The sequence below is a fragment of the Cyclopterus lumpus genome, chromosome 12 (genome assembly GCF_009769545.1).
Source record: "Cyclopterus lumpus isolate fCycLum1 chromosome 12, fCycLum1.pri, whole genome shotgun sequence".
Classification (NCBI taxonomy): domain Eukaryota; kingdom Metazoa; phylum Chordata; class Actinopteri; order Perciformes; family Cyclopteridae; genus Cyclopterus; species Cyclopterus lumpus.
In genome coordinates, this window is record NC_046977.1 from 5,707,887 (window position 1) to 5,730,165 (window position 22,279).

Consider the following 22,279-nt stretch of genomic DNA (forward strand, 5'->3'; position numbering starts at 1 on the left):
AAAAGACACATCAACATGATGGCTCATGTTAATTAATGTGCATCGTCCCCCTCCTAGATAAAATAGACACCGAACATATTCGCCAAATACACATGAGCCGTTGCTATGGGAGATCCCTATCTCCAAGAGTTATCTTCAGTGTTAAGGAATCGCACACTTTTCCCTCGGATCACGTCTGTAATGATGATGGGAAGAGAGCGTCATCACGACACTGTCATAAAACGAAGGCATCCCTTCATCCGTCACGTCCTCCACGTCTGTTTTACGTCCTGCACGTATGCTGCTTTTCAGGTGGAATGGCTGAAAAACGACGAACCCCTGGACCCTAAAGGCACCGTGGATTCAAGAGGCGACCACGATCTCATCGTCTCCGAAGCCCGGCTCTCCGATTCCGGGAACTACACCTGCGTGTCCAGCAACATCGTGGCCAAGAGACGCAGCGTCACCGCCGCCGTCGTGGTCTACGGTGAGGCTCCGAGGTTTTTTTATTTAGGTTTTTTTTTCGCCGTACAGGTGATCCAAAAAAAAACCAATGTCGACCAGGTTTCTCGTCTCCATCCAAAGATATCAATTTTCACTCACAGAAGTAGGCTGTCAATTTGGCACCTCTGAATTCCCCGAAGTCATTAATATTAAAAGCGCCACTCAACCGCAGCGTGCAGCCCCCTTTCTTTCTTTTTTTTACACAGTCTAATGAGCAGTTAATGGGCAAGTGATCTCTCATGTGTAAAAAAACAAGACGACACAGAGACAATATTTACAAGAAGTGCAAACTGCTGTTTCAAGCCTTTGTAACGCTCCGCAGAGACGGAGGAGAATAAGTGAAATTATAATGTCATAATAGCATCACCTCGTTTCACACCAAAGGAATACCTAATTGGAGTGTTCCCGCGCTCATTTCACTGACCTGTCATCTGGTTATTTCTTCCTCTCTTTTTTTTTTTTAATTCAGGGAGGACATTTAGCTGCTTTAGGAATTCATCTAATTATTTCTGACACCCCGTTGTTGAGGCCCATCAATCATTCATTTCCTTAACGCTAATGAAGGCGAGACAGGTAGACAGGTTTTCTACTCCCAATAGCCTCTGACAGGTGTACAATGGTGGAATACTGGTATTTCTTCCCTTTTTATGACAGCAAATGAGCTGATTAGTCAGTCATCCCGCATTATTATTAGGCAAATCAGAGGGAAAAAGTAGACAGACGGGATGACACCATTGATCATCTTTTTAAAGACACCTCAGGTTTATTTCTTTTCCCCCGGATGAGTCGTTCCGTTGTCACTTTTGAGTGAAGCCCTGTGATGCAGAGAAGACGGCACAGAACGTGGGCCAGTTGTTCCCTCCTCGTAGAATGTGCTCATCCCTTTCCTTTCATCCTCTGAATGCCAACAGTGAACGGGGGCTGGTCGTCCTGGACCGACTGGTCCCCCTGTAACGTGCGCTGCGGTCGCGGTGTGCAGAAACGCTCTCGCACCTGCACAAATCCAGCTCCTCTCAACGGGGGAGCCTTCTGCGAGGGCATGTCGGTGCAGAAGAGCACCTGCAACACACTGTGTCCAGGTGAGCGCGCGGGACCTGGTCCTCATGCCAAAGCGTGTTTGTGCATGCGCTTCGACGCACGGTTTGCATTCAAAGGACACGGACACAAGAGATGTGGGCGCTTGAAAGCATCGCAAGCATGAAATGTGTCCTGAGATTCATTGTTTCTTGCATTAAAGGAATAGATCATTATCACTGTTATCTGCCCTTAAAATACAAAGCCAGAGCCAGCAGCTGCTTAGCTTAGCTTAGCATACTGACTGGAAACAGGGGTAAACAGCTAGCATGGCTCTGTCCGAAGGTAACACAATCCACCTAAAGTTCACACATTAATATGTTGCATCTTGTTTTGCATTCGTCAAATTTGCACTGATTTCAAGTCAAGTCTGTGCATTAAAACAGTGATCAGAATCAGTTTTATTGGCCTTGTATTATTAGTACACATTTACCAGGAATGTAACTCTCATTGTACGTAGTACACAGATCGAGACTAAACATAACCATAATGTACAGACATTTATATTAACATAGTAGGTAGGTAAAATAAGATAAATCAATAGAGCCACCTTGAACTTTCAACCAAGAATCCCATTTGTTTCATTTGTACAAACATCTTTTTTACAGGGAAAAGTTTTACAGGGAGTTATGTGCTGCAACTATTTATTTGCCGACCACAGTCACTTTCTGAAATGTTTTCATTACTGAGCTTGACAAAGGAAAAGTGCGCCGCACAAACCCCCATAAAAACCACAATGTGCTGATTTTAGAGTCGAGGTGTAACATGTAACTGAAGCTCTTGATGCTAGGACTTAATCGTCTGCTGGCCCCGAGCTTCATAACTCTTGACAAGAAAGTATTTTTCAAAACTGTTTGTCAGCCCAACTTTGGGAATGTCAGCATGTCCTTGAATGCATCAGTGTGGAGACATTTCTCTTTGCCCAACAATTATACAGTAAATGTGACAAAACGTCGAGGCAACTAAAGGGTCTCTGTGACTGATCACTCAGGAGCGTTTAAAGCCTCGGTGAGTTTATTTTAATACTCGTCGTTAACTGGAGAACAACGTCGTTCTTGGAAGGTAGTAAATCAGTCTCAAAGCTTGAGGGACACCAAAAGTCTCCTCGTTCACCGGATCCATTTCACCAGGAATGCGTTGCACGTCTCCGCTGCTGATAGTGACCGTTGTTTGCATCTGAAAAATCTTCAAAACAACAGCGAATGAAGAGGAAATGTTGAAATGGAGAGAGAGAAACCGAGAGGAAGAGCAGAGCAGCAGTTCCAGTTATCAAAAAACTTCCGCGAGACAAGCCTAAATTTATTTACTACAGCACCAGTATGAAAGCAAATGCTCATCAGGTTTAAGAAGGGAAAAAAAAGTTATCAGCGAAGGCCATGTGCCAGGTATCTCCTGCCTCCTTCTGAAGGATTCCTTCTCCCGCATCCAACATAAACAGGGTGCATTTAGATTAGCGGGGAGAAGGAAACCTTTTGGAGCGTCTGGAGGTGGAAAGGAGGCTTGATGGAGCGCGGCATAAGTAGAGTGTCTTTGTGCTCCGAGTCAGCAAGAAGGCTAAAAAAAATTTTTGGCACCCCGAAGGTGGGGAAATGTTTTTCGTGTAGTTAGCCGTGCAGCTGTTCCCTCGGAAGGGTTTTTTTTCTCATAAAGTTCCAGAGAGCTCGTAAACGAATCAACTTATGCTCGTGGATCTCATTCGGGGATTTGCGTATATGACATTTTCTCACCCTTCGCTGTCACCACCACCACATGTGAGTGTATCAGAATCCTTCTCAAATCTAAATTTATAGAAGGACATAGAGGCGTAACAACTGTAAATACAAAAAGAAGAAATCAAAATATTTTTGTGCACAATTGCATGGCACTAGAAATTGGTGGGAGTCGTCCTTATAGGCCAGCGATAGGCGACCAATAAGACACTAGCGCCAGAGCGTTTCCTGGAAACGTTGAAGTACCCTTTCCTGCTTCTGATTGGCTCGTACGCGTTGCCTTCTTCGCAGAAAAGTTTATTGCTGATGAACCAGATCGGTGGACGGCTGGTGGAGTTAATCAATTTCTTGTATTGTGCTCTCATATAAATTACAATGTCCTGATTATAGACATTATTAGTAGTATTTTAATAGTTGCTGCGCACGTTGCTTTTATGGATGGAATACAATTTACAGATCACTGGTGTGGTGCCATAGTTAAACTTAATGTTTGTTACTCTAGTTGATGCACACAGATTCACAAGAAAATGAATAAAAAGGCACTTCATATCAAAAGGTTACATAATGCAGACACTCCACTTTGAGCTCGGACACTTTTTATCGTTATAATAATAAATAAAGATGTTCTTTAACACATGTAGGCAATGTATTAGAAAATCTCTGGTTCAAAATATTGTTGTCTATTACATCCTTTTTTTTTTGTGAATGTGGTTTTACATTTCAAAATGTATTCGCGAATACCTTCAAACACCCTGTTTGTTTGTGATGCTCAGTCTTTGAAGTGCGAGCGCCGTTGTCACATCAGAATGTTCTTTGTCCTTCAGTTCTTTGCCCGTGTGGTTGTTGACTCGACGGCGGCGTACTTCCGACGCCGCTTTGTGCACTTCAAATCCTCGTATGTGCATCCTTGCGTTTATTAAAACACGTGCGTTTGATCCCCTCAGTGGACGGCGGCTGGGGCGAGTGGAGCGAGTGGTCGGCGTGCAGCTCGGACTGCGAGAGGCAGCGCGGCAGAGAGTGCACCGCTCCGGAGCCCAAACACGGAGGGCGGCTGTGCGACGGCGTGGCGCTGGCGACGGACAACTGCACCGGCGGCCTCTGCACGCAGAGTGGGTACCGACCGTCACGCTCTCTCCGTTGCTTAGCAATGAGGAGGAGAGAAAAAAAAGACAGAAAAATAAAGTGTCATTTCTGTCGTTATAGATTTACTGATCATAACTTTTGGCAGTGTGGGCCGGATGCCGATCGTCATTGTAATCATGCTCATTACCAGCAGCCGCATCCATCTTCATATCCAGCCGCTCCACACACCGTGCACAGGCATAGTTGCATGCACAAGTGGTAATTAAACTAAGAAGGTTGAAGAGAAACTCTCAAATTCCCATGTTTCTCTTGTCTTTGCAGATCGAAAGTTGCTCCACGATGCTAAGCCACAGGGTGAGTTCCTCCTCAGCGTCCATAACTTCCTGTTATGTTGTTTTAACGATGTCACTGTCTGCAGCCACGGCCTGGAAGAATAATTTAGTTTGATTGGCTGGAAGATGTTCATACACTGGCTGTTGCCAGGCTACACCGTCCACTATTAGCTGTTGCGAAGTAGCAGGAAGTGTCCACGAAGTGTTTCTATGGAGGACGCTCACACACTCACGCCGAGGCAGTAAGTGAGAGCAATGTGTCCGACTGGAGCTTCAGCCGAGCATATCAGTAATTTCACTCAAACGGGGCACGTTGTCACAAAAATGGGAAACAATACTTTTGATGTGTGGAAAGCAGTCATGGAATAAGAGGTATAAATCACTCTGACAGGTGTGTCTGTGAACGCGAACACACTCATTGTGAATTGTTTCAGATACAGATGTTCTGACGGACAAGATGTATGAATAATAAGTGGGAAATACAATATAGAACGTATGTCAGCAGATGGGAGAGGAAATACATTTCTTGTCAGAAGCATTCAATTTCCAGTGATTTTTTATTTATTTTTTGTCATATAGAGAACACATTTTCTGATTGAAACTTTTCAGCAGAAGGCGGCGGTGTTTAGTGAGGGGTTTACTCCGCCCTTGGCATCCATCTGCAATCCATTTACAATCACATGTTGTATGTTGGGTCGCATCGCTTGTTAAAGCTGCAGCTGGGTAACGTTTATTGAAATAACTTTCCCGATATCCTGACAGCACGATATGAGACACATTACCAGTGTAAAAAAAAAGAAAAGAAGAGTTTCTTCTGCCTCCCCTCAGGGCTCCTAATGGCATGTTCGAGATTCCACCGCGCCCGACGGAAAACAACCAATCGGATCCAAGCGGCGTCGAACCCGGCCGCCAATCGCCGCTCGTGGATTCCGATCAATCTGTCGAAAACCCTCGGCAGCGAATCAAAATTCTGTTACTGCGCGGCCTATTTTCGCCTACTCGGATGTTTTCAGAAACAGATTTTATCTTAAAAAAAAAAAAAAAAAAACATTTGCGATCCGACGGCGGCCATGTTGAAAAACATGTCGAAGCCGTTAAAATATAAATGTACCAAATGTGCCATTAAATGGTATTGTGTACGTACAATTCTATCAACTGAATCTGTTCCCATCTTTATGAATACGTACGTCCTAATGGACTAATTAATACACCAGGTGTAGCATTTACAACCCAAGCAGCACGTCTGTGTATAATTTGCCTCGTGCATTATGTGACTTTCTAGGTTATTGGACCATTTATGTGTCGATTACTGCCACATTTCGTCCCGGCTCGTCCTCAGCGACATGTTTTTTGTTTGTCAGAAACGAGGGGAAAAAAGAATGCAACCGAGCTGCCAAAACTTCCCAAGCCCCCAATTAACCTGCTACTGTAGCAAGTTAATGCCGCTTTGCATATTTTGTCAATTCCTCCTCATTTGAGCTTCGGGCTACTTAGAGGATTTCGCAGCATGTCCTGTATTCAGCGCAGATCTCATTATCTTTTCGAGAAACATGCTAGCAGCCCCCTTTTTATTTCCCCACTCGTTCTTTTACTTCGAGAAGTTGGACGCCGCTGCACTGGCGGGACCGTAATCATTGCCGATGAGCTAATTTAATGAATTGGTTTTGTCACATTATCCCAGTGGAACGCAGAGCGCTCTCCGACGCCAGAGCCTAGCAGTGTTTGAAATGACAGTCAGGTGCTGGGTTGATTATAATCGCCTTCCTTCCGAGGTTCCTCATTAGTGGCTTTAACGCTACACGGTGGAACAATGAAGCTGTGCGTCAGGAGCCAGACGAGGAATACAAGGAGCACACACACCGACATTTGAAAAGTACTTTTCAACCAAGGGGAGACTCGGCCTCGTGTAAAAGACTCTCATATCTTCAACTCAGCTGATGTTCCTCAGCAACACAGATGTTCAGTTTATTCTGGGAGAACATTTCTCCCAGCTTCCTAATTACGCACAGAAAAAGATTTAGAGAGCAAAAAAAAAAAAAAGAAAGAAGAAGATCGCTCAAAAATATGTTTCTCTCTCTTTCTCTCTGCTCTCTCTCACCCACGCTTACTTGTCCAAGGTGTGGAGGGCAGCAGCGACGTGGCCCTGTACTCGGGCCTCGCTGCGGGGGTGGTGACGGTGGTGCTGCTGATCATCGCCGTCGCTCTCTACCGGAGGAGCCAGAGTGAGTACGGCGTCGATGTCATCGACTCCTCCGCCCTCACCGGGGGCTTCCAGTCCTTCAGCTTCAAGACCTCTCGTCAAGGTGAGCCGCTGAGCGTTCTCACCAATCCAATTTGCACTCAGAGTGTTGCCTCGCGATGCTAAATCCCCTCGGCGCACATTGCTTCCCTACCTCAGGCGGAGGTTCCAGGGTGGGTACGGGAAGTATGGGGCGGGGGGGGGGACAGCATTTTGGTTTCTAGCTATTCCAATGATGCACCGGTGGAGGGGGGGGTCCGGCACCAGTAATGTTTGGCAGCACACAAATCTGTCCGGCTTGTTTGATTTCTGCGCTGTGTTGTTTTAGCACAATGCCGCTGACAAACAGTTTGCATAATTAAGTCTGTAGGTTTTAATTAAACGGAGATGTTCTAATTATACGTTTCAAGGGAATAGGTCAATCAGGAAAAAGGTCTGGTTTAAAGGAACAGCGCGCGGCGCGGCATCCGGACCTTTGGAGTTGTTGGCGTCACAAAGTTTGAATTGGTTTGGACGTCTCTTTCCAGCACTGGTTGTAATTATTCAATCCCACAATGCAGCAGTGCACCATTCAATTTAATTTCAAGAAAATCCCCCTAAATCCTGCACACCTTTCCTTTTAAAGACTTTATTTCTTTAAAAGGTTATCAAGCATACAAATCGTACTGCCAGTGTCAAAAACGTTCATATTTTTTACTTACTTTTTCTAAAAATAAATTAAATAAAACGCGACTACAAAGAAGACAAAGCAAAGTGAGTTAGAAATAATAAAAAGAGTAAGCAGTACAGAGCTTCCATTAAATAGTGCATCATTACCTAACGAACCATTTCCCTAATTCTTTTCCATTTTACCGTATTTCAACCACTGCTTACAGAGTGATGCAATATTTAATGGAAGTTCCTCAACGCGTCCCGTGATGATTTCCCACTGATACTCTTATCGAGGTTGGAACATATCCTGCGGAGGACATCTTTGATATGTGACTGCGTACATTCGGAATATGCAGCGTATTACGTTGTGTGGATAATCTGCTCGGGCCATGTTGGTTGATTTGATTAAATCATTAGCATACGCACGCTGTTCGACTCGTGCATAATCACACTCGGCACATCCCTGTAAAATCAGAGAGCCGAGTCGATACGTTTTAATGCAAACGCTTTATGGCTCGCTTGCATGTCAACACCTGTGACTCCTGCTGCTGCATGATAGCTACAGGTATTTAATAAGCCCGGCGGCGGTTAAATAACTTTGGCGAAGTTATTTAGCTCGGCGCAAACTCTGTGTTCTGCGATTTTAAACTTGCACCAGATATACAAAAAATAAAATAAAGAAAAGTTTTTGTCGTAATAAGAAAAAGAAGAAAAAAAACTCAAAATACGTGAAAGGAGTTTATGTGATTGTGAAGAGCCATCAGAAAGGTACAACAAGTGTTCTTTGCACTTGACTTTGCAGTAAGAGGTTGGAGAAGTTTATAAAAATCACTGCTGAAATCACTCTCCACCACCTCCTTTGCATAAATATAACCACCTTGACCCAAGTGGGTTCCTTTGGCCTCTCGAGATGACCAAACAGGCTCAAAAACAATATAAATGGTCCTTTAACTTTAAAAGAGTTGGATAAAAAAGAAGTACATCTTCTTTAAACTAACAATCGTACTATTCTAATGAGTGAAAATCCATCCGAATTTAAATTAAGTCTGCAGTGTTGCCCGGTAACACAATGAGAGGGCATTATAATATAAATGAAGTGTCAGTCTCCTCCAAATGTAAGAACTACGCACGAATGCAGAAGAGAGACCAGGTCTCATTTTTCAGCTTGTCTCCAGATGAAATAAAGCACACACACACACACACACACACACACACACACACACTCACACTCTAGAAGTCGTGGTTCTGATTCTCTTGTACCTCAAATACCATAAATGTACTTAACTATTCATGACACGTTATGTTATATACAGGACCGAACATGCAAACGGAATTTGTTTATTTGTATTAATGTGTATGGATGCATGAATTATGCATACATTTCCTTGTAAGTTGATACAACTACATTAATTATTAAAATGCTTCAGGGGCCAAAATGACTGGATTTAATTTTCTCCATCTATAAAGCACAACATGCATTTATTGCTTTATTTCAAACATAATAATAATAGCAATAAACACTCCTTGGAAACATGTTGGGTTCTCAACCATTTTAAAATGCAACTCTTATTTATTATTACTTAGACCTTCCGAGGTACCGTAACTTTATCAACAATAAAAACCAAGAGGTGTGTCGTCAGGGTGGTGAGGCGGTTTACGGCGTTATCGGTGGTTCTTGGTATTATCTTGCATGCAGTTAATTAGTCATGATAAAAAAATTATATAATTTATTATTGTTTGTGTTTTTACTTGTTGTTTCTCCCGGATGGAGCATTTTGCGGCCCCAGAAGCGCGTGTGTGTGTTTTTTTTTCTTCTTTTTCGCCCTAACAGATTGAGGCATATTTTTTTACAGGGTTGGCATTATGGGTCGCCGCAGCAACAGCTCTCAGCGGGGAGTCATAAAGTTCATTTTGATAGCACAGCAGGAGCCGGGGAAAGCTTTAATCTTGGTTCCCCGTTCTCCTTGATGGAGGAACAAAATCAGCCAACCCCCCCCCCCCCCCCCCCCCCCATAAAAATGCAACACGCCTTCCTCCTCCTATACATGTCAGCACACGCTGCTACAGAAATTACACACCGATTTAATTTCACTTCTCTCTCGCAATCACGTCCTCGATCATGAGTCTCTCTGACAGCCGCGCACCCAATTCCCAAACTATATAAATCGGCAATTTTTTGCCCATTAAGAGGATCCGCGCTGTTTACTTGGCCGCGTGTTCCGTCGTCATTTCATGCTCGCTGAAACAGCTGTCAGTGAGTTCCTCAAAACAAACAGATTTATCTTATCTGTAATAGCTTGTCTTTGTTTCTCTCTTACGTAAATGTATTTATTGAAAAATTTAGTTTAAGTTTTTGTTTTAGTTAGTTTTTAGTTTTTTTTTCCCCCGATAGTTTATTTATAGACCACGTGCTGAAGTGGCTCGCATCGAGTTTGGCGCCATGAGCACAATAGACTTCCAGGTGTCACTTTTTAATTGAGACACTGGTACGGGAAGGTGTTTGCCACACCTGTCTCCAAGATGTTGATGTTGTAGTAATAGTCGTAGGTGGAGCAACTCTGAGTTGTTGTCGATAGAGGTCTAGTTGGTTGCGAACTGCAGCCTCGCCACTAGAGGTCGCCACATCCTTCGCCCTGCACCTGAAAATATGTGTAATTATTGACAGTGATTAGCGTTTCCTCTGTGTGTGTTTTCCAGCAAACCCCCTGCTTATTAATTCATCCATGCAACCCGATCTGACGGTGTCGCGTACCTACACCAGCCCCATGTGTTTTCAGGACTCCATCGACAAGGAGCTGATGGCCGAGCGCTCGCTCCTCGACCCATTGCCTGATCTCAAGGTCAAAGGTCAGAAAATAGAAGTGCTTTGAAAGCCTGTCCGTGTGTGTGTGTGTGTGTGGTGGTACACTACTTTTGGAAAGGCGAGAATTAGAGAGCAGGATAGAGTTCTGCTGTTGCAGTCCGGAGGATAATCCATCTTGCTTTAAACCTGCTTCGAGGCAATCTCTAAGACAGCCGCCACACAAAGAGAAATGGTCATCACCTTGAAGGGGCGGCGCGAATTGACCATTCGCTACGGCACGTCCCGTCTTAGTTACCGTTGCAACGCCTGTCAAGCTTTTGGTTCTTGCACCACATATAGTTTACAGTGATACAGATTTACCGCTCTGAATGGGCCCTCGACAGACACAAAAGCAGCCTCCTCGTCTCCGGCAGCCATCTGTTCTGCTTGCTGAAATATCAACTGTAAAAAAAAAAAAAAGAAGTTCAGAAAAGTTCAGAAACTTTTGAGTTCAACTTCATTTCTCCAAGTTTTGGCTTCATGTTCATCCAGCTTAGAATTTTTTTTAATTTTTACTCATGAGTATTTAAAGTAACTCCATTCTCATAACTTAATCTTCAATGTTTGTACTGTTTGTACTGTTTTAAGTTAGTAATTTAACTTCATTTCATTTTTGATCATACAAAATTTGATGTTTTTACAGGTGATTTGTTATAATAATAATAATTGTAGCTGTCATATGACTCGCAAGGGGCTGTAGTGCACACCAATCCCCATAATGCTTTGCACTGTTTTAATTTAGATGAGAGAGAAGACACGCTCACAGAATAAGATAAGAAAGAAGATGGATTCCTGGATAATGTTATCCTTAATGCAAAGCATGCTGGGAGGTAGATGCTAATATGCTGACAATGTCAATTGCACATTGAATGGTTTAACAGATATCGTGATATTTTTACGCCATATTCCATGTATTCCTGTCTTTCCGCTTGGTTCTAATGTGTATGATCTGAGTTTGTATAACTGCAACAAAGCCACTGTAACTTCCTTGTATCTGTAGGGGCGGCAGAAAGGGCGGAGTACCACGTCATGTCCCACCCTCAGACGTTTCCAAGGGGCCTGGCTCCAGACTACAGAGGGGTTGCAGTCGGGACCACGCTGTGCAGAAGAGGCAAAACCCTCTTCCCTCCACAAGTCTCCCTGACTCCCAGCAGGCCTCTCCACAGAGCAACGGCGGTGTTTGGCCACGCTGGGGGCAGACTGGTGGTGCCGAACACAGGTGATTCGATACGCTCCCGCGTGTGAAACGGAAATTCATTCAACGTAAAAAAAATAAATAGAAAATCGCATTTTGAAAACTAGAGCAAAGCTGATACGATCCGGGGAAATGTTATTTTACCCTTTCATGCCGTTGGCGAGTGTGTGGAAATGTCTTTGATCGAGTAACATGAACAATAGGTGTTGAAGTGAGACCGCTTCTCAGTGCATGGAAGGTTCTTCTAACCATAGCAAATGCATAATTGTTTGTGCTTCATTGAAAGAAAGAAAATACAGCGTTTTCGGCTTTAGCGTTGGCACGCCGCCGTACGCTGTGAGGAAAACGGTAACGAGCGCATGTGATGTAAACATGTGATGCTCAGTCTTTCCACATTATTCAAGGTGGCCCACATTCATCACGCTGTCCCCCGAGGGCCTTTGACTGCAGTGTAGATTGGCAGTAAATGTTTATCATACAGTAGAATATTGTGTGTGTGTGTGTGTGTGTGTGTGTGTGTGTGTGTGTGTGCGTGTGTATGCGTGTGTATATCAAAGAAATGGACTACATAGGTGTGTTTGTGACCCAAGGCCTTTTCCTGATGCCATCACCTGTCCCCTTTAGTAAAGACACCTGACAGCTGTGTCTGTGCGTGTGTGTGTGTGTGTGTGTGTGTGTGTGTGTGTGTGTGCGTGTGCGTGTGCATATCGAAGAAACGGACTGCATAGGTGTGTGTTTGTGACTAAGAGACTGCATTGATTCACGAGGCGTTCGGTTTCCATCACCTTTTCCTGGTGCCATCACCTGTCCCCTTTAGTAAAGACACTTGTCAGCTGTGCGTGTGTGTGTGTGCGCGCGCACGTAGGTTGGCTGTGGGTTGATCCGTTTTTTGCATGCCTGCTTCTCTGCAGGTATAAGTCTGCTGGTGCCTCACGGGGGGATCGCAGAAGACACTACCTGGGAAACGTACATGATCATCCACCAGGAGGACAGCAGGTGAGGCACTCTGACTGAGGCGGCGCAGTCTGCTTCAAAGGCTGCTCTCTTTTAATCTTCCAGCCCGTCACGCCGCATCCCTCGTCTCTCATCCCTCTTCCCCGCCACCCCGCCTCTTTGCCAAACATGCCCCCACAAAACAGACACTTCCGCCCGGAGAACACGCGGTCCCCTGTGTACAGTACACATACAGACGTGCAACTCGCCCCGGCATGGGGTCCTCGCTCATCTCACAGTCACTGCGGGGGGGGGGGGGGGGGGGGGGGGGGGGTACACACCATGTGTCACAAATACATCGGCAGCTGCAAACAGATTGCATCACTGCCTTAAGCAACTGTCTCGGCAGGGAAAGATACACTCCGCGAGTCTGCCAGCCTCTTTTATGTTTTCAAGACACACCTGTGACAATATCTCTCTCCGTCGCGACTGGTTGGAGAGGTGAATATTGCGAACTCTATCGAGCCGCGGTGATACTGACGAGGCATTTGGCTCGATGACGGCCGCCGCCTGCCAACGGGATTCTATTTCCGTGACTTTGACGTCGAGATTATCCACGAAGCTATTTACTTGAGGAGAAAATGGCACGAGAGATAAGAGGCGTTTGAAAAGGGGTGTAATACCTTTTGACTCCAGAGCCTCAAAGGGTATCTGACAACCAGAAGTCAGTTTTTGGAAGTGTTCTTGATTCATAGCCGACAGTATCAATGTGTCAGCGTGTCGGTTTGTGAAAAAGCTCCGCTGGCGAGAGATATTGCCTGAACAATGCGGTTAACCGCCTGCGCCTCGCGATGAAATTTGATTTCTGCGTCCGGTTTGAAAGAATCAAAAGAGACATTTATTGGCAGATGAAATTCAACCGTCGCCCCTCGCCTCACCTCCACCCCGCCCGTTAAGTGTCGAGGATCATCTGGGTAAAGATACAGATCAAAGGTCACTCATAGGTTGTGGCTCGGCGCTCGGTTAGCGGGCTGGTTATACACTCCCCTGCCTCCGAGTCTCCCCAACTCAGCCAAGCCGCTGCCCTTCAGGCTGCTGCTCTGCTCCGATAAGCCTGATGCTGTTTACTTCTCTGGCTGCCGTTTAAGGAGCCTGCAGGAGCCGGCGCGCCACTGGGCTGTCACTCAAAGCCTATCTTCTGACAGCCGCAGAGGCCAGGGGAGAAATTGCATCCTTTCTTCCCATTCAAACTCGGCCATCTACATAAGACGATCCTTTTCCTCCGCACAGAATGGGAATCGATCAGCGCTGGCTCGGTTTCAGGTGTTCGCGAGAGTCTCTCATTCGCCCGTCCTCTGCGGCGCCTTTGACGAGGTTATTCTGTGTGTGAGCTTCTCCAGCTCGGAGGGGGGGAGGAGGGGGGGGGGGGGGGGGGTAGTCCAAGGACAGAATCATAGTGCCCGACAATAAATAAATAAAATGCCTCATAGGATGTGGCAGTATCTTTTCTTTTCTTTGAATCATACTTTTGCAGGAAAGCACCAATTACTCTGTGGCGTCGGTCATATTCTCATCAAACTTTGAGAAACCTTCCTTTTAGTATTTGGGTTTTCGTGGTCGCTTCTGAAGTCACGCTTCATGTACCGTCCTGTTCGTAGCAATCTCGTTTGAATACTCTTCATAAGCCTCTTGAAGCCAGATATTCCACTTAAAGGTTCTCCATTTGACATTCAGAGCATATATATAGCAGCAAACAGCTATTTGCATTTTTAAGATATAGCGGAGTAATGTCTACCTGAGCAGAGAATACAGACTCTCAAAGCTTTGTGGACATAGCCGGCCGGCCGTTAAAATATTGTTATTTTTTTTAAGTGCCTTTTCACACAAAAAGCGACAACGTCACCACTGTGTTCTTAACCCCATAACTTTTGGTTCTTGTATACAATGACCCTTTTAAGTACTGACCCTTTAAGTACAACTATTACCTTCATTGTAAGATTCCCAACTTAGTTTTGTAATGTTTTTTTTAAACCATGACTTCATCCCCCAAAGTGAGAGAGCCTGAAACACCGCGTGACTGTCATTTTCACTAATGAGGCATTGCAACTGTGTGACAAACAAAAAAAAAGTCACGCTGGATGCTTTTGTGTGAAAAAGTGAAAGAGGCGTGTTGTGTGTTGGGCACATATGAGTACAGACTTAACTAATAGCCCCGGTCTATCATCTACACTACCATCATCCTGGAGTGATTTTTCTTTGTTCTCATAACCACAATCAGAGATGCTAAATAACCATCTTTAATCTGTGCTCGCAGGCAATCTGGCTAATTACCATAGTCTCAGCAGCAGGTAACCTTGGTTTCTTCTGAGCCCCGGGGATGATTAGCACAAAAGTGCAGCTGCTGGGCCACGCTGCTGTTTGGATGCGTGGTATTATTTTTAGACAGCCGATCTTGAACTCTTAATTATCTTTATTGGTAACGTTATCGTGACAAAGATTCACACAGCTGTCTGCACCACAAACTGGTAAAAATAACTGGAGGCCAAAAAAAAGAAAACATTTTGCATGCGTGGGAGCGTTACACTCACACACACTCACACTCACACACACACACACTCACACACACACATAGATCAACCCTCACCTTTCCACCTCTTATTCTTCAAACAGCAGCCAAAATCCTGCTCCAGTCGAAATGGTGTTTTCTGAATTTGAAGGCATGTCCCAATTGAATGCTGTACACTACTAGTGTGCTCCAATCACTGTATTGATTAAGTGTTTGGTAAATGATGAATTGTTTCAGTCACATTTGTTCTGTTTAGCTTATTTAATGTGAGGATGTTCTGCTTTTTTTTTTCTCCATTCTTCATCACTGTGATCTGAATATCTTTAGGTGTTGGACTGATAACAAAGACGTCTATAAAAGGAATCAGTGACGCTCAATTAATAGATTTCCAATTGACCAATCGCTAAGTCCCGCCCTCATCCTTTGGATCTAGTCATGATTAAAAGTTGTGTAATGTGTAGAGGCTGGAAGGAGATATAAGTTATATATATATATATATATATAAATATATATATATATATATATATATATATACAGTTTATAACAATATTGATCCTTAATTTCATTGCCTTCTGTTAAGAACTTAGCTTTAGCTTCTGTCTTTATCATTTTAACCGCTTTGTTAACCACTATTTTTGACATATCCGTCAAACACATGTCCGTTTGCTTCTCTCCAAAATCACTTTTTCGTTTTTTTTTCCCCCCCAAAACTAGATTTAGTTAGTGACAGTGTGGGCTCCATGGCAACGCTGACATTTTAACGGAGTAGCAGAGTCAAATTCTCTGTCTTGCTGAAAGTTAGAGGAAACGATCAAAGAGGTCAAATCAAAATGAATATTGGGAGACAGATTGGAATAGAATGGTACTGAGACACAGATGTATACTTGGGTACACACAGAGTCGATAAACATGTCAACATGAGAAGTGTGACCTATAAAATTCATACTTTTCCCTCTGTTGGTGTTTACTATATTTGTGCACACACACACACACACACACACACATGTGGGTCCGTGCACACTTCATACATTCGTGATGCATCTGTGCCTGCATGTCAGACTGTGTGTCCCCGCTGCGGTTGCATTAATGATGTTGAGAAATATCCACGCTGTGACAACAGCACCGGCATCGTGTCCTGTATATGTGAGGTGTCCAGCCGGGCCCGGCTGCATGACTGATGGTGGTCCCATTGATTGCTCTCAGTCTTCAGGGCTTCCAGCCAAGATTGGGCCCCTGGCCAAGAGCAGCTTGGCCCAGCTAATCTGTCACCGGGCCGGCCAGAGCCGGCTTCATAAGCTCCATCGACCCACAAAGCGTACACGCTGTGTGCTAAAGCCTGTCCTCCCTAGCCCCACTGTCCATTAGTCTTGGTGCTTTAATCTTCCTCTATCTGTGTGTCTGTGTGTCAGCCAGTCAGGGATTGATTCATTAAGCGTGTCCAAGGATTTGAGTTTGCTGTGTTCGTAGGCAAAGGGGTCGCACCCTTCTTTTCCCGAACGCTCGCTTAAGCAGTGATTCATTAGCTGTGATTTTTGTTGTCTTCATCTTCAGAGGAATATAAATCTGCTTTTCTCATAAATCGTCCGTGCAATCGTGATGTCTGACATTTTAATTTGTGCCCCCCCCCCCCTGTACCTTCTTGTGTGTGTGCAGCACTGTGTCAGAGGACGGGCCAGAGATCTTCTTGAGCCCCGCGGTCACGTACGGCCCACCGGGCCTCGACCTGTCCTGTCCCATTGCCATGACGGTGGCCCATTGTGCGGAGGTCGCTGCCGATAATTGGACCATCCGGCTAAAGAGACAAATGCAGGACAACAAGTGGGAGGTGAGCGATTTCTGTGACACTTCCACTGCGGTTATCGGGTTCCCAAGTTCTCGGTGCAGAATGTTAACAAGTAAAAAACACACAACTTTCACCAGCGGGCCAAAATATCAAATATCAAATAAACGATCTGATAAAGCTGCTACCACTTTGATGCAAATGTTCATCCCGTAGTGTAGTCATGCAAGCGCCGAGCCGATTTCAGGGTTGCCAGCTCAGATTCGTCACTCTGGGTAAAATTCAGCCTTTCAAGCCTTCTACCTCATGCTGTCATACATCCAAAGAGAAATGTCAGACCGAATGCAATTGGCGTCTATTAGTCATTGAAACGTTCATTTCTTTTCCCCCGGTGTAATGATACAAGTATTTCAAAGCATTCCTCCTTCATGAAACTGTGAATTCTTTCATTGCAACTGTTCATAAAATATAACGCAACAGGCACACACACGACTTTACGGTAATGTGTGCGCATGCTGCACATTCCGTACACCCGGTACATCTGTGTGTCCTTTGTTATTTGCGATATGGCACAACAGTAAGTAAAAATATCTCAATTATTTTTTGAAAATAATGATCATACTCTCTGGTACCACCATGACTACAACTGATTGAGATTTGGACTCCTGTGAATTGCAGAAAATACCATTTAATATTATTTGTTTTAATCCTAATCAAATGCAACAAATAACTACTTCCTTGCAACAGAGAGGGAGGGAGTCACTTACATCCAGAGACAGATTAAAGAGACATGCAGTAGTATCACGAGTGTATATACATATTTATATATATATATATATATATTTAAAATGTGAAAAGGTTTCTGAACCTAGTTCAGCATGAGGTCAAAAACTGGCAAGTGAGCTTTTTTAAATATTCAAGACTCCAATGCTCTAAACACAGTTTGCATTTGCTGTCTTAGTTATTGCTGCTGTGATTTCTTTCCTTACATCACGCTCATCCAGTCAAATAAAACCTCTAAAAGGTCTCCGCTGTCTCGCAGAGACCCGTTCAGACTTCCGACTTCAATCCAAACACCCTCCGTCCGTTCCCTCGCGTCGCCTCGGCAGACGACACGTATATATGATGATGAGATGCTCTTTTAATGTTGGACTAACCTCATCAAAAAGCTACGCGGACCTCATTCGAGGCAGAGTGACCCCGGGAGCCGGCGGGTTTACGTGACCTCGGAGGGCCCCGTGGCTCTCTCTCTCTCCCCAGCCGGGTGTCCTTTCACTCCGTGTGACATTTACACAGACGTAATTTGCCAGCAGCCGTGTTGCACAAAGGGAGCGATATCAAAAGAGCCATCGTCGATGGTAGCTATATGCCATCGGAGAGAATACGAGAGAGAGAGAGAGAGACGCGGCGGAGAAGGAAGAGACAGACGCAGACAGGTTTCGGAGACAGAAGGGGGAGATTTTTCTCCCAAGAAAATGTTACGGCGTGACACGTCTCTGTCACGGAGAAATAATGAGCCCTTTATCTCAGGAAGGGTGCTTACTCAAAACCTAATCTCTGGAATTAGTGATAGAATGGGAGACGGAGGTCTCTCTCTCTCTCTCTCTACCAACCTTCTCCCTCGTCCACGTCTGCCTCTCGGTGCCATTCCCATTAAAGCTTGCACTTTTGTACCGCTAGAGTTTGACTCCATCATTTCTCCCCGGCTGCCTGGGGGGGGGGAGCTATGTAGTGGAGATCCTTCATGTCTGCGGCGGCGCTAATGTCGCAGGTTTAGGAAGCTGCGGGGCCACTAAATTACCCTGCGTTGCTTAATATGGCTCAGCCAGGCCATATGCAGAGGGGACCTGTGGGTCACGTTACGAAGGTGATTTGGAAGAGGATGGAGCACGAGATGAGGAGCAGTCGGCCATTGGTTACAACTGCACCCCCGCTAATCCGTTTTGTCAGTGTTACTGTATCCCCATCTGTTTTCGTTGATGTGTCATTATTCATTTGGCCCGCGTTCAGCTCTCTCCACGCTTCCTGAGTCTGTATGTGAGGGAAGGCTTCCAGTTTGCAGTCTGTGACGTGTCTTCATAATATCCTCACACAGCACAGGCACCACTTGATTGTAAACCGATGCTCTCGTTGGCCTGTTACACAACACCGTTGCCACTTTTACCCTCTTTGTGTATTTCTCTCCACGCTAATAACTCATTAGATTAGCAGATTTAATTATATTTCAATGATTAGGGCAGCAACGCGGTCCGCCGGCAAGCACGCGGACGCCCCGAGCTCTACGCGAGATCAATTTCATACCTCGTTGCATTCTGGGGCGTGCCGCTTGAAAATCGTAACCCCTGTCTGAGCTGCGGTCGCAGCGTTGCAGTTAGAGGCGCCGTAACATGGAACAACAAGGCAAAGCTGACCTCTTCCGTTCCATTTGGGTTCACTTCTGCTCATAACCCAATACACCGCCGCATACGGCTCTGGCAGCGACGTGTCAATCACGGTAAGCCCCGCCCTAAAGCATACCCTGCTTTATAGGTCTATTTGACTCTAAATGGACCGTAATTTACGCAATGAACATCATGCTGTATTGAAGAAGACATTAAACTAGAGATTGACACCGTAAACTCATGTTCACAATGTTTACTGGGGGAATAAATCAAGTGAGAAGCCCCCTGGTGGTCAGGAGAGAGAATGCAGGTTTTCACGCATTCGTAGATTGTCGCATGGTTCCTCTGTTTGTTTACTACTGTGGTCATGGAAACGGTCTGGAAAGCTCGATATCGCCCCCCCCTTGAACAATAAAGTGTACGACCAACCTCCGGTGCGTCAGAGCGCACATTGGGTATGTTCATCGGCGTTGTGCGTTTGTGCCATGAGCGTGGGACTGCGTAGGACCGTGTTTCTGCCCTCAGTGTTGCTCACATACCACCAGCTGACTGCCTGGTGTTCAGCTTTCAGTCTGACGGTGAAGTCAAAGCCTCTTTCCACCTCTCTAATTCTTGGCAGTAATTTAAATGTTAATCATGGTGAATCAGTATTCTCAGCCCCACTGTATATCGGTGGGTGCTGGATCTTTAAGCCCTCAGGGGAGACAGCATGCCATTATTGAGCTTTTCTCATGATTAACCCTCAAATGAACTAGTATTGGCTCAAATGTGTGCTTAATGCATCAGAACTAAATCCGGTCTCTCCCGTTCCTCCCTCCAAAAGGAAGTGATGTCTGTGGACGAGGAGAGCGCGTCCTGCTACTGCCTGCTGGAGACCCAGAGGTGCCATGTGCTGTTGGAGCACCCGGGTCGCTACGCCCTGGTGGGAGAGCCTCTGAACCAGGACGCCGCCAAGCGGCTGAGGCTGGCTGTGTTTGGCAGTCCGGATACCAGCAACTCCCTGGGCTTCACCCTCAGGGTCTACTGTGTGGACGACACGCCCCACGCTTTTCAGGTACCAGGGCAGCGGGAGGATGACGAAGGAAAAACGAGGAAGAGCCAATGTAGTGAGAAAGTTGTTTGCTTAGGATTTAATAGTTGTGTCTTTCATTTCTAAATGATTGTATTCAAGATAGATCGTGTCAAGTGAAGGACATTATATTTATATTGCTCAATAACAACAGCACAGCATTGACTTCCTGTGAACTTTTTTGACCCTCGTTTCGAATGAGGAAGAACCACCTGTTAGAATAAGCAACTAATTGAAGGTTTAATTAAGGCAAAGTTTGGGATTTAAGCAGAAATAGACTTCCAGAGAAAGATTATTCTGAAGAAAGGGGGTTTTATGCTGACTTCTTTGTCACCTACGGAGACAGACATGAGTATGTAAGGTTTAAGGAGATCAGACGGGTAGGAAAGGGATTCAGAATCATGAAGGGGAAAGATAAAATCTGATATAATATGGTAACATTTTCTAGTTTTAGTTCTGATTATTGCTCGTGTCCGACAAGGACACGTTACAATAAGTCTGGAATCATACAAAGGCATGAATCAGGAACTCTGCATCGGCCACGGATAAAAGGAAAGATTTTTAATGAGGGCGGTCATGTAACGACCGGAGAAAAGCACAGCAATCCCTCTATAGGCACAGTGGTGCTTTAAGCTAATTGCCAACGTCACAACGACTGCTATCTGACGTGTCGGAGCCTCAGGTGTCTGCATGCTAACGTTTGCCATTTAGCACCGGAAGCCCGGTACAGCTGCGGCCGATTGGATTATGTTCAAAATGTCGTGGCAATCCTTTTAATGGTCCTTGAGACGCTTGAACGCTCTAGTGTGGCAAACATGTAACAGACTTCTACTATTACATAATGTACATATTCGATTTAAGATGTTTTAATTGCACTGGTTTGGTCGTTGTGTTGTTTTTTTCCTGGGAGAATTTGCTGTCTGTTTTTGTGCGTGTGTGTGTGTGTGTGTGTGTGTGTGTGTGTGTGTGTGTGTGTGTGTGTGTGTTTGTGCTCCACTGAAGATCTGCCTGCTCGGTAACATTGCCACTGGGAGATTCTTGATGACTAGCAGACAAAGAGGGACTTTTAATTACAAAGACAACAGATGCTCCGAGGTTGCTTCTCTGGCCTTTCTTTGAGAAATTTAATTTGCTCCCTGTTAATTAAATGTGTTTCGGCAATGCATTCCACGCGACGGGCATTTTCGAACGCGTTCAAATGAGACACTTTCTCGAATGCGGCACCAGTCCGTCGCCCGTACTGGTGAATCGTGCTTTGAGGAAACCGCATCTTTCTGTTCACACCAAAGCCTACTGTTCTTGAGAAGAGTAATTGATCTCCTATCTTAATTAAACACACACACACACACACACAGCTTAACGACTTCTAAAGTAGTGCTAATCGTTGTCCTGTAGAGCCACTTGCCTTACTTTTACTTCTAATTCAAGATGTATAATTGTATGTGATCAAAGAGGAATTAAAGAGGGCAGTCCAGCCACATCTCCATGAGTCAGACATAGTTATTTGTTCATTTGTTATTTTTTTGGGGGGGGGGGGGCTTTTGTTTGTGCAATTAATTTCCCCTGTGAGCCTGAAGCAGGAATTGATCCGGTTGAAGACAGCCGGTATGTGAGGAAAAGCACCACACATAGCGGACTCACTAAACCACCCATGGCCGGATTACTGGACGGGCCCTCGAGGCCCGGGAGCCTAAACTGTCTCAGAAACACAAAGTCCTGCCGAGAATCTTTGTCTAGTAACTAGTCAAAATATCTCATAACACTAAATAAAAGACACAGTCACCTCACGAGCAAACATGTCAGTTAGATATAGGGGCTTGTTTTTCGACAACGCATCTTTTGAGATACAAAAAGACAACAAAGATATACGAAAACAGCTGCAAAGAGACACCAAGAGACTCACAGCGACTATTAAAAAGAGGCAAAACGACCACGATGAGAC

General features: G+C 45.0%; 1 protein-coding gene across 1 annotated transcript in view; it reads left to right on the forward strand.

The window, feature by feature from the left end:
* Window positions 1-22,279, forward strand: part of LOC117740698 (netrin receptor UNC5D-like) — a 143,500-nt gene that overhangs the window by 115,615 nt on the left and 5,606 nt on the right. The window contains exons 5-14 of the mRNA XM_034547230.1: window positions 292-466; window positions 1,395-1,562; window positions 4,211-4,375; window positions 4,671-4,703; window positions 6,799-6,984; window positions 10,269-10,418; window positions 11,414-11,632; window positions 12,520-12,604; window positions 16,761-16,932; window positions 20,092-20,322. Coding sequence (XP_034403121.1) covers window positions 292-466; window positions 1,395-1,562; window positions 4,211-4,375; window positions 4,671-4,703; window positions 6,799-6,984; window positions 10,269-10,418; window positions 11,414-11,632; window positions 12,520-12,604; window positions 16,761-16,932; window positions 20,092-20,322 — 1,584 coding nt within the window. The remainder of the gene's footprint in view (window positions 1-291; window positions 467-1,394; window positions 1,563-4,210; window positions 4,376-4,670; window positions 4,704-6,798; window positions 6,985-10,268; window positions 10,419-11,413; window positions 11,633-12,519; window positions 12,605-16,760; window positions 16,933-20,091; window positions 20,323-22,279) is intronic.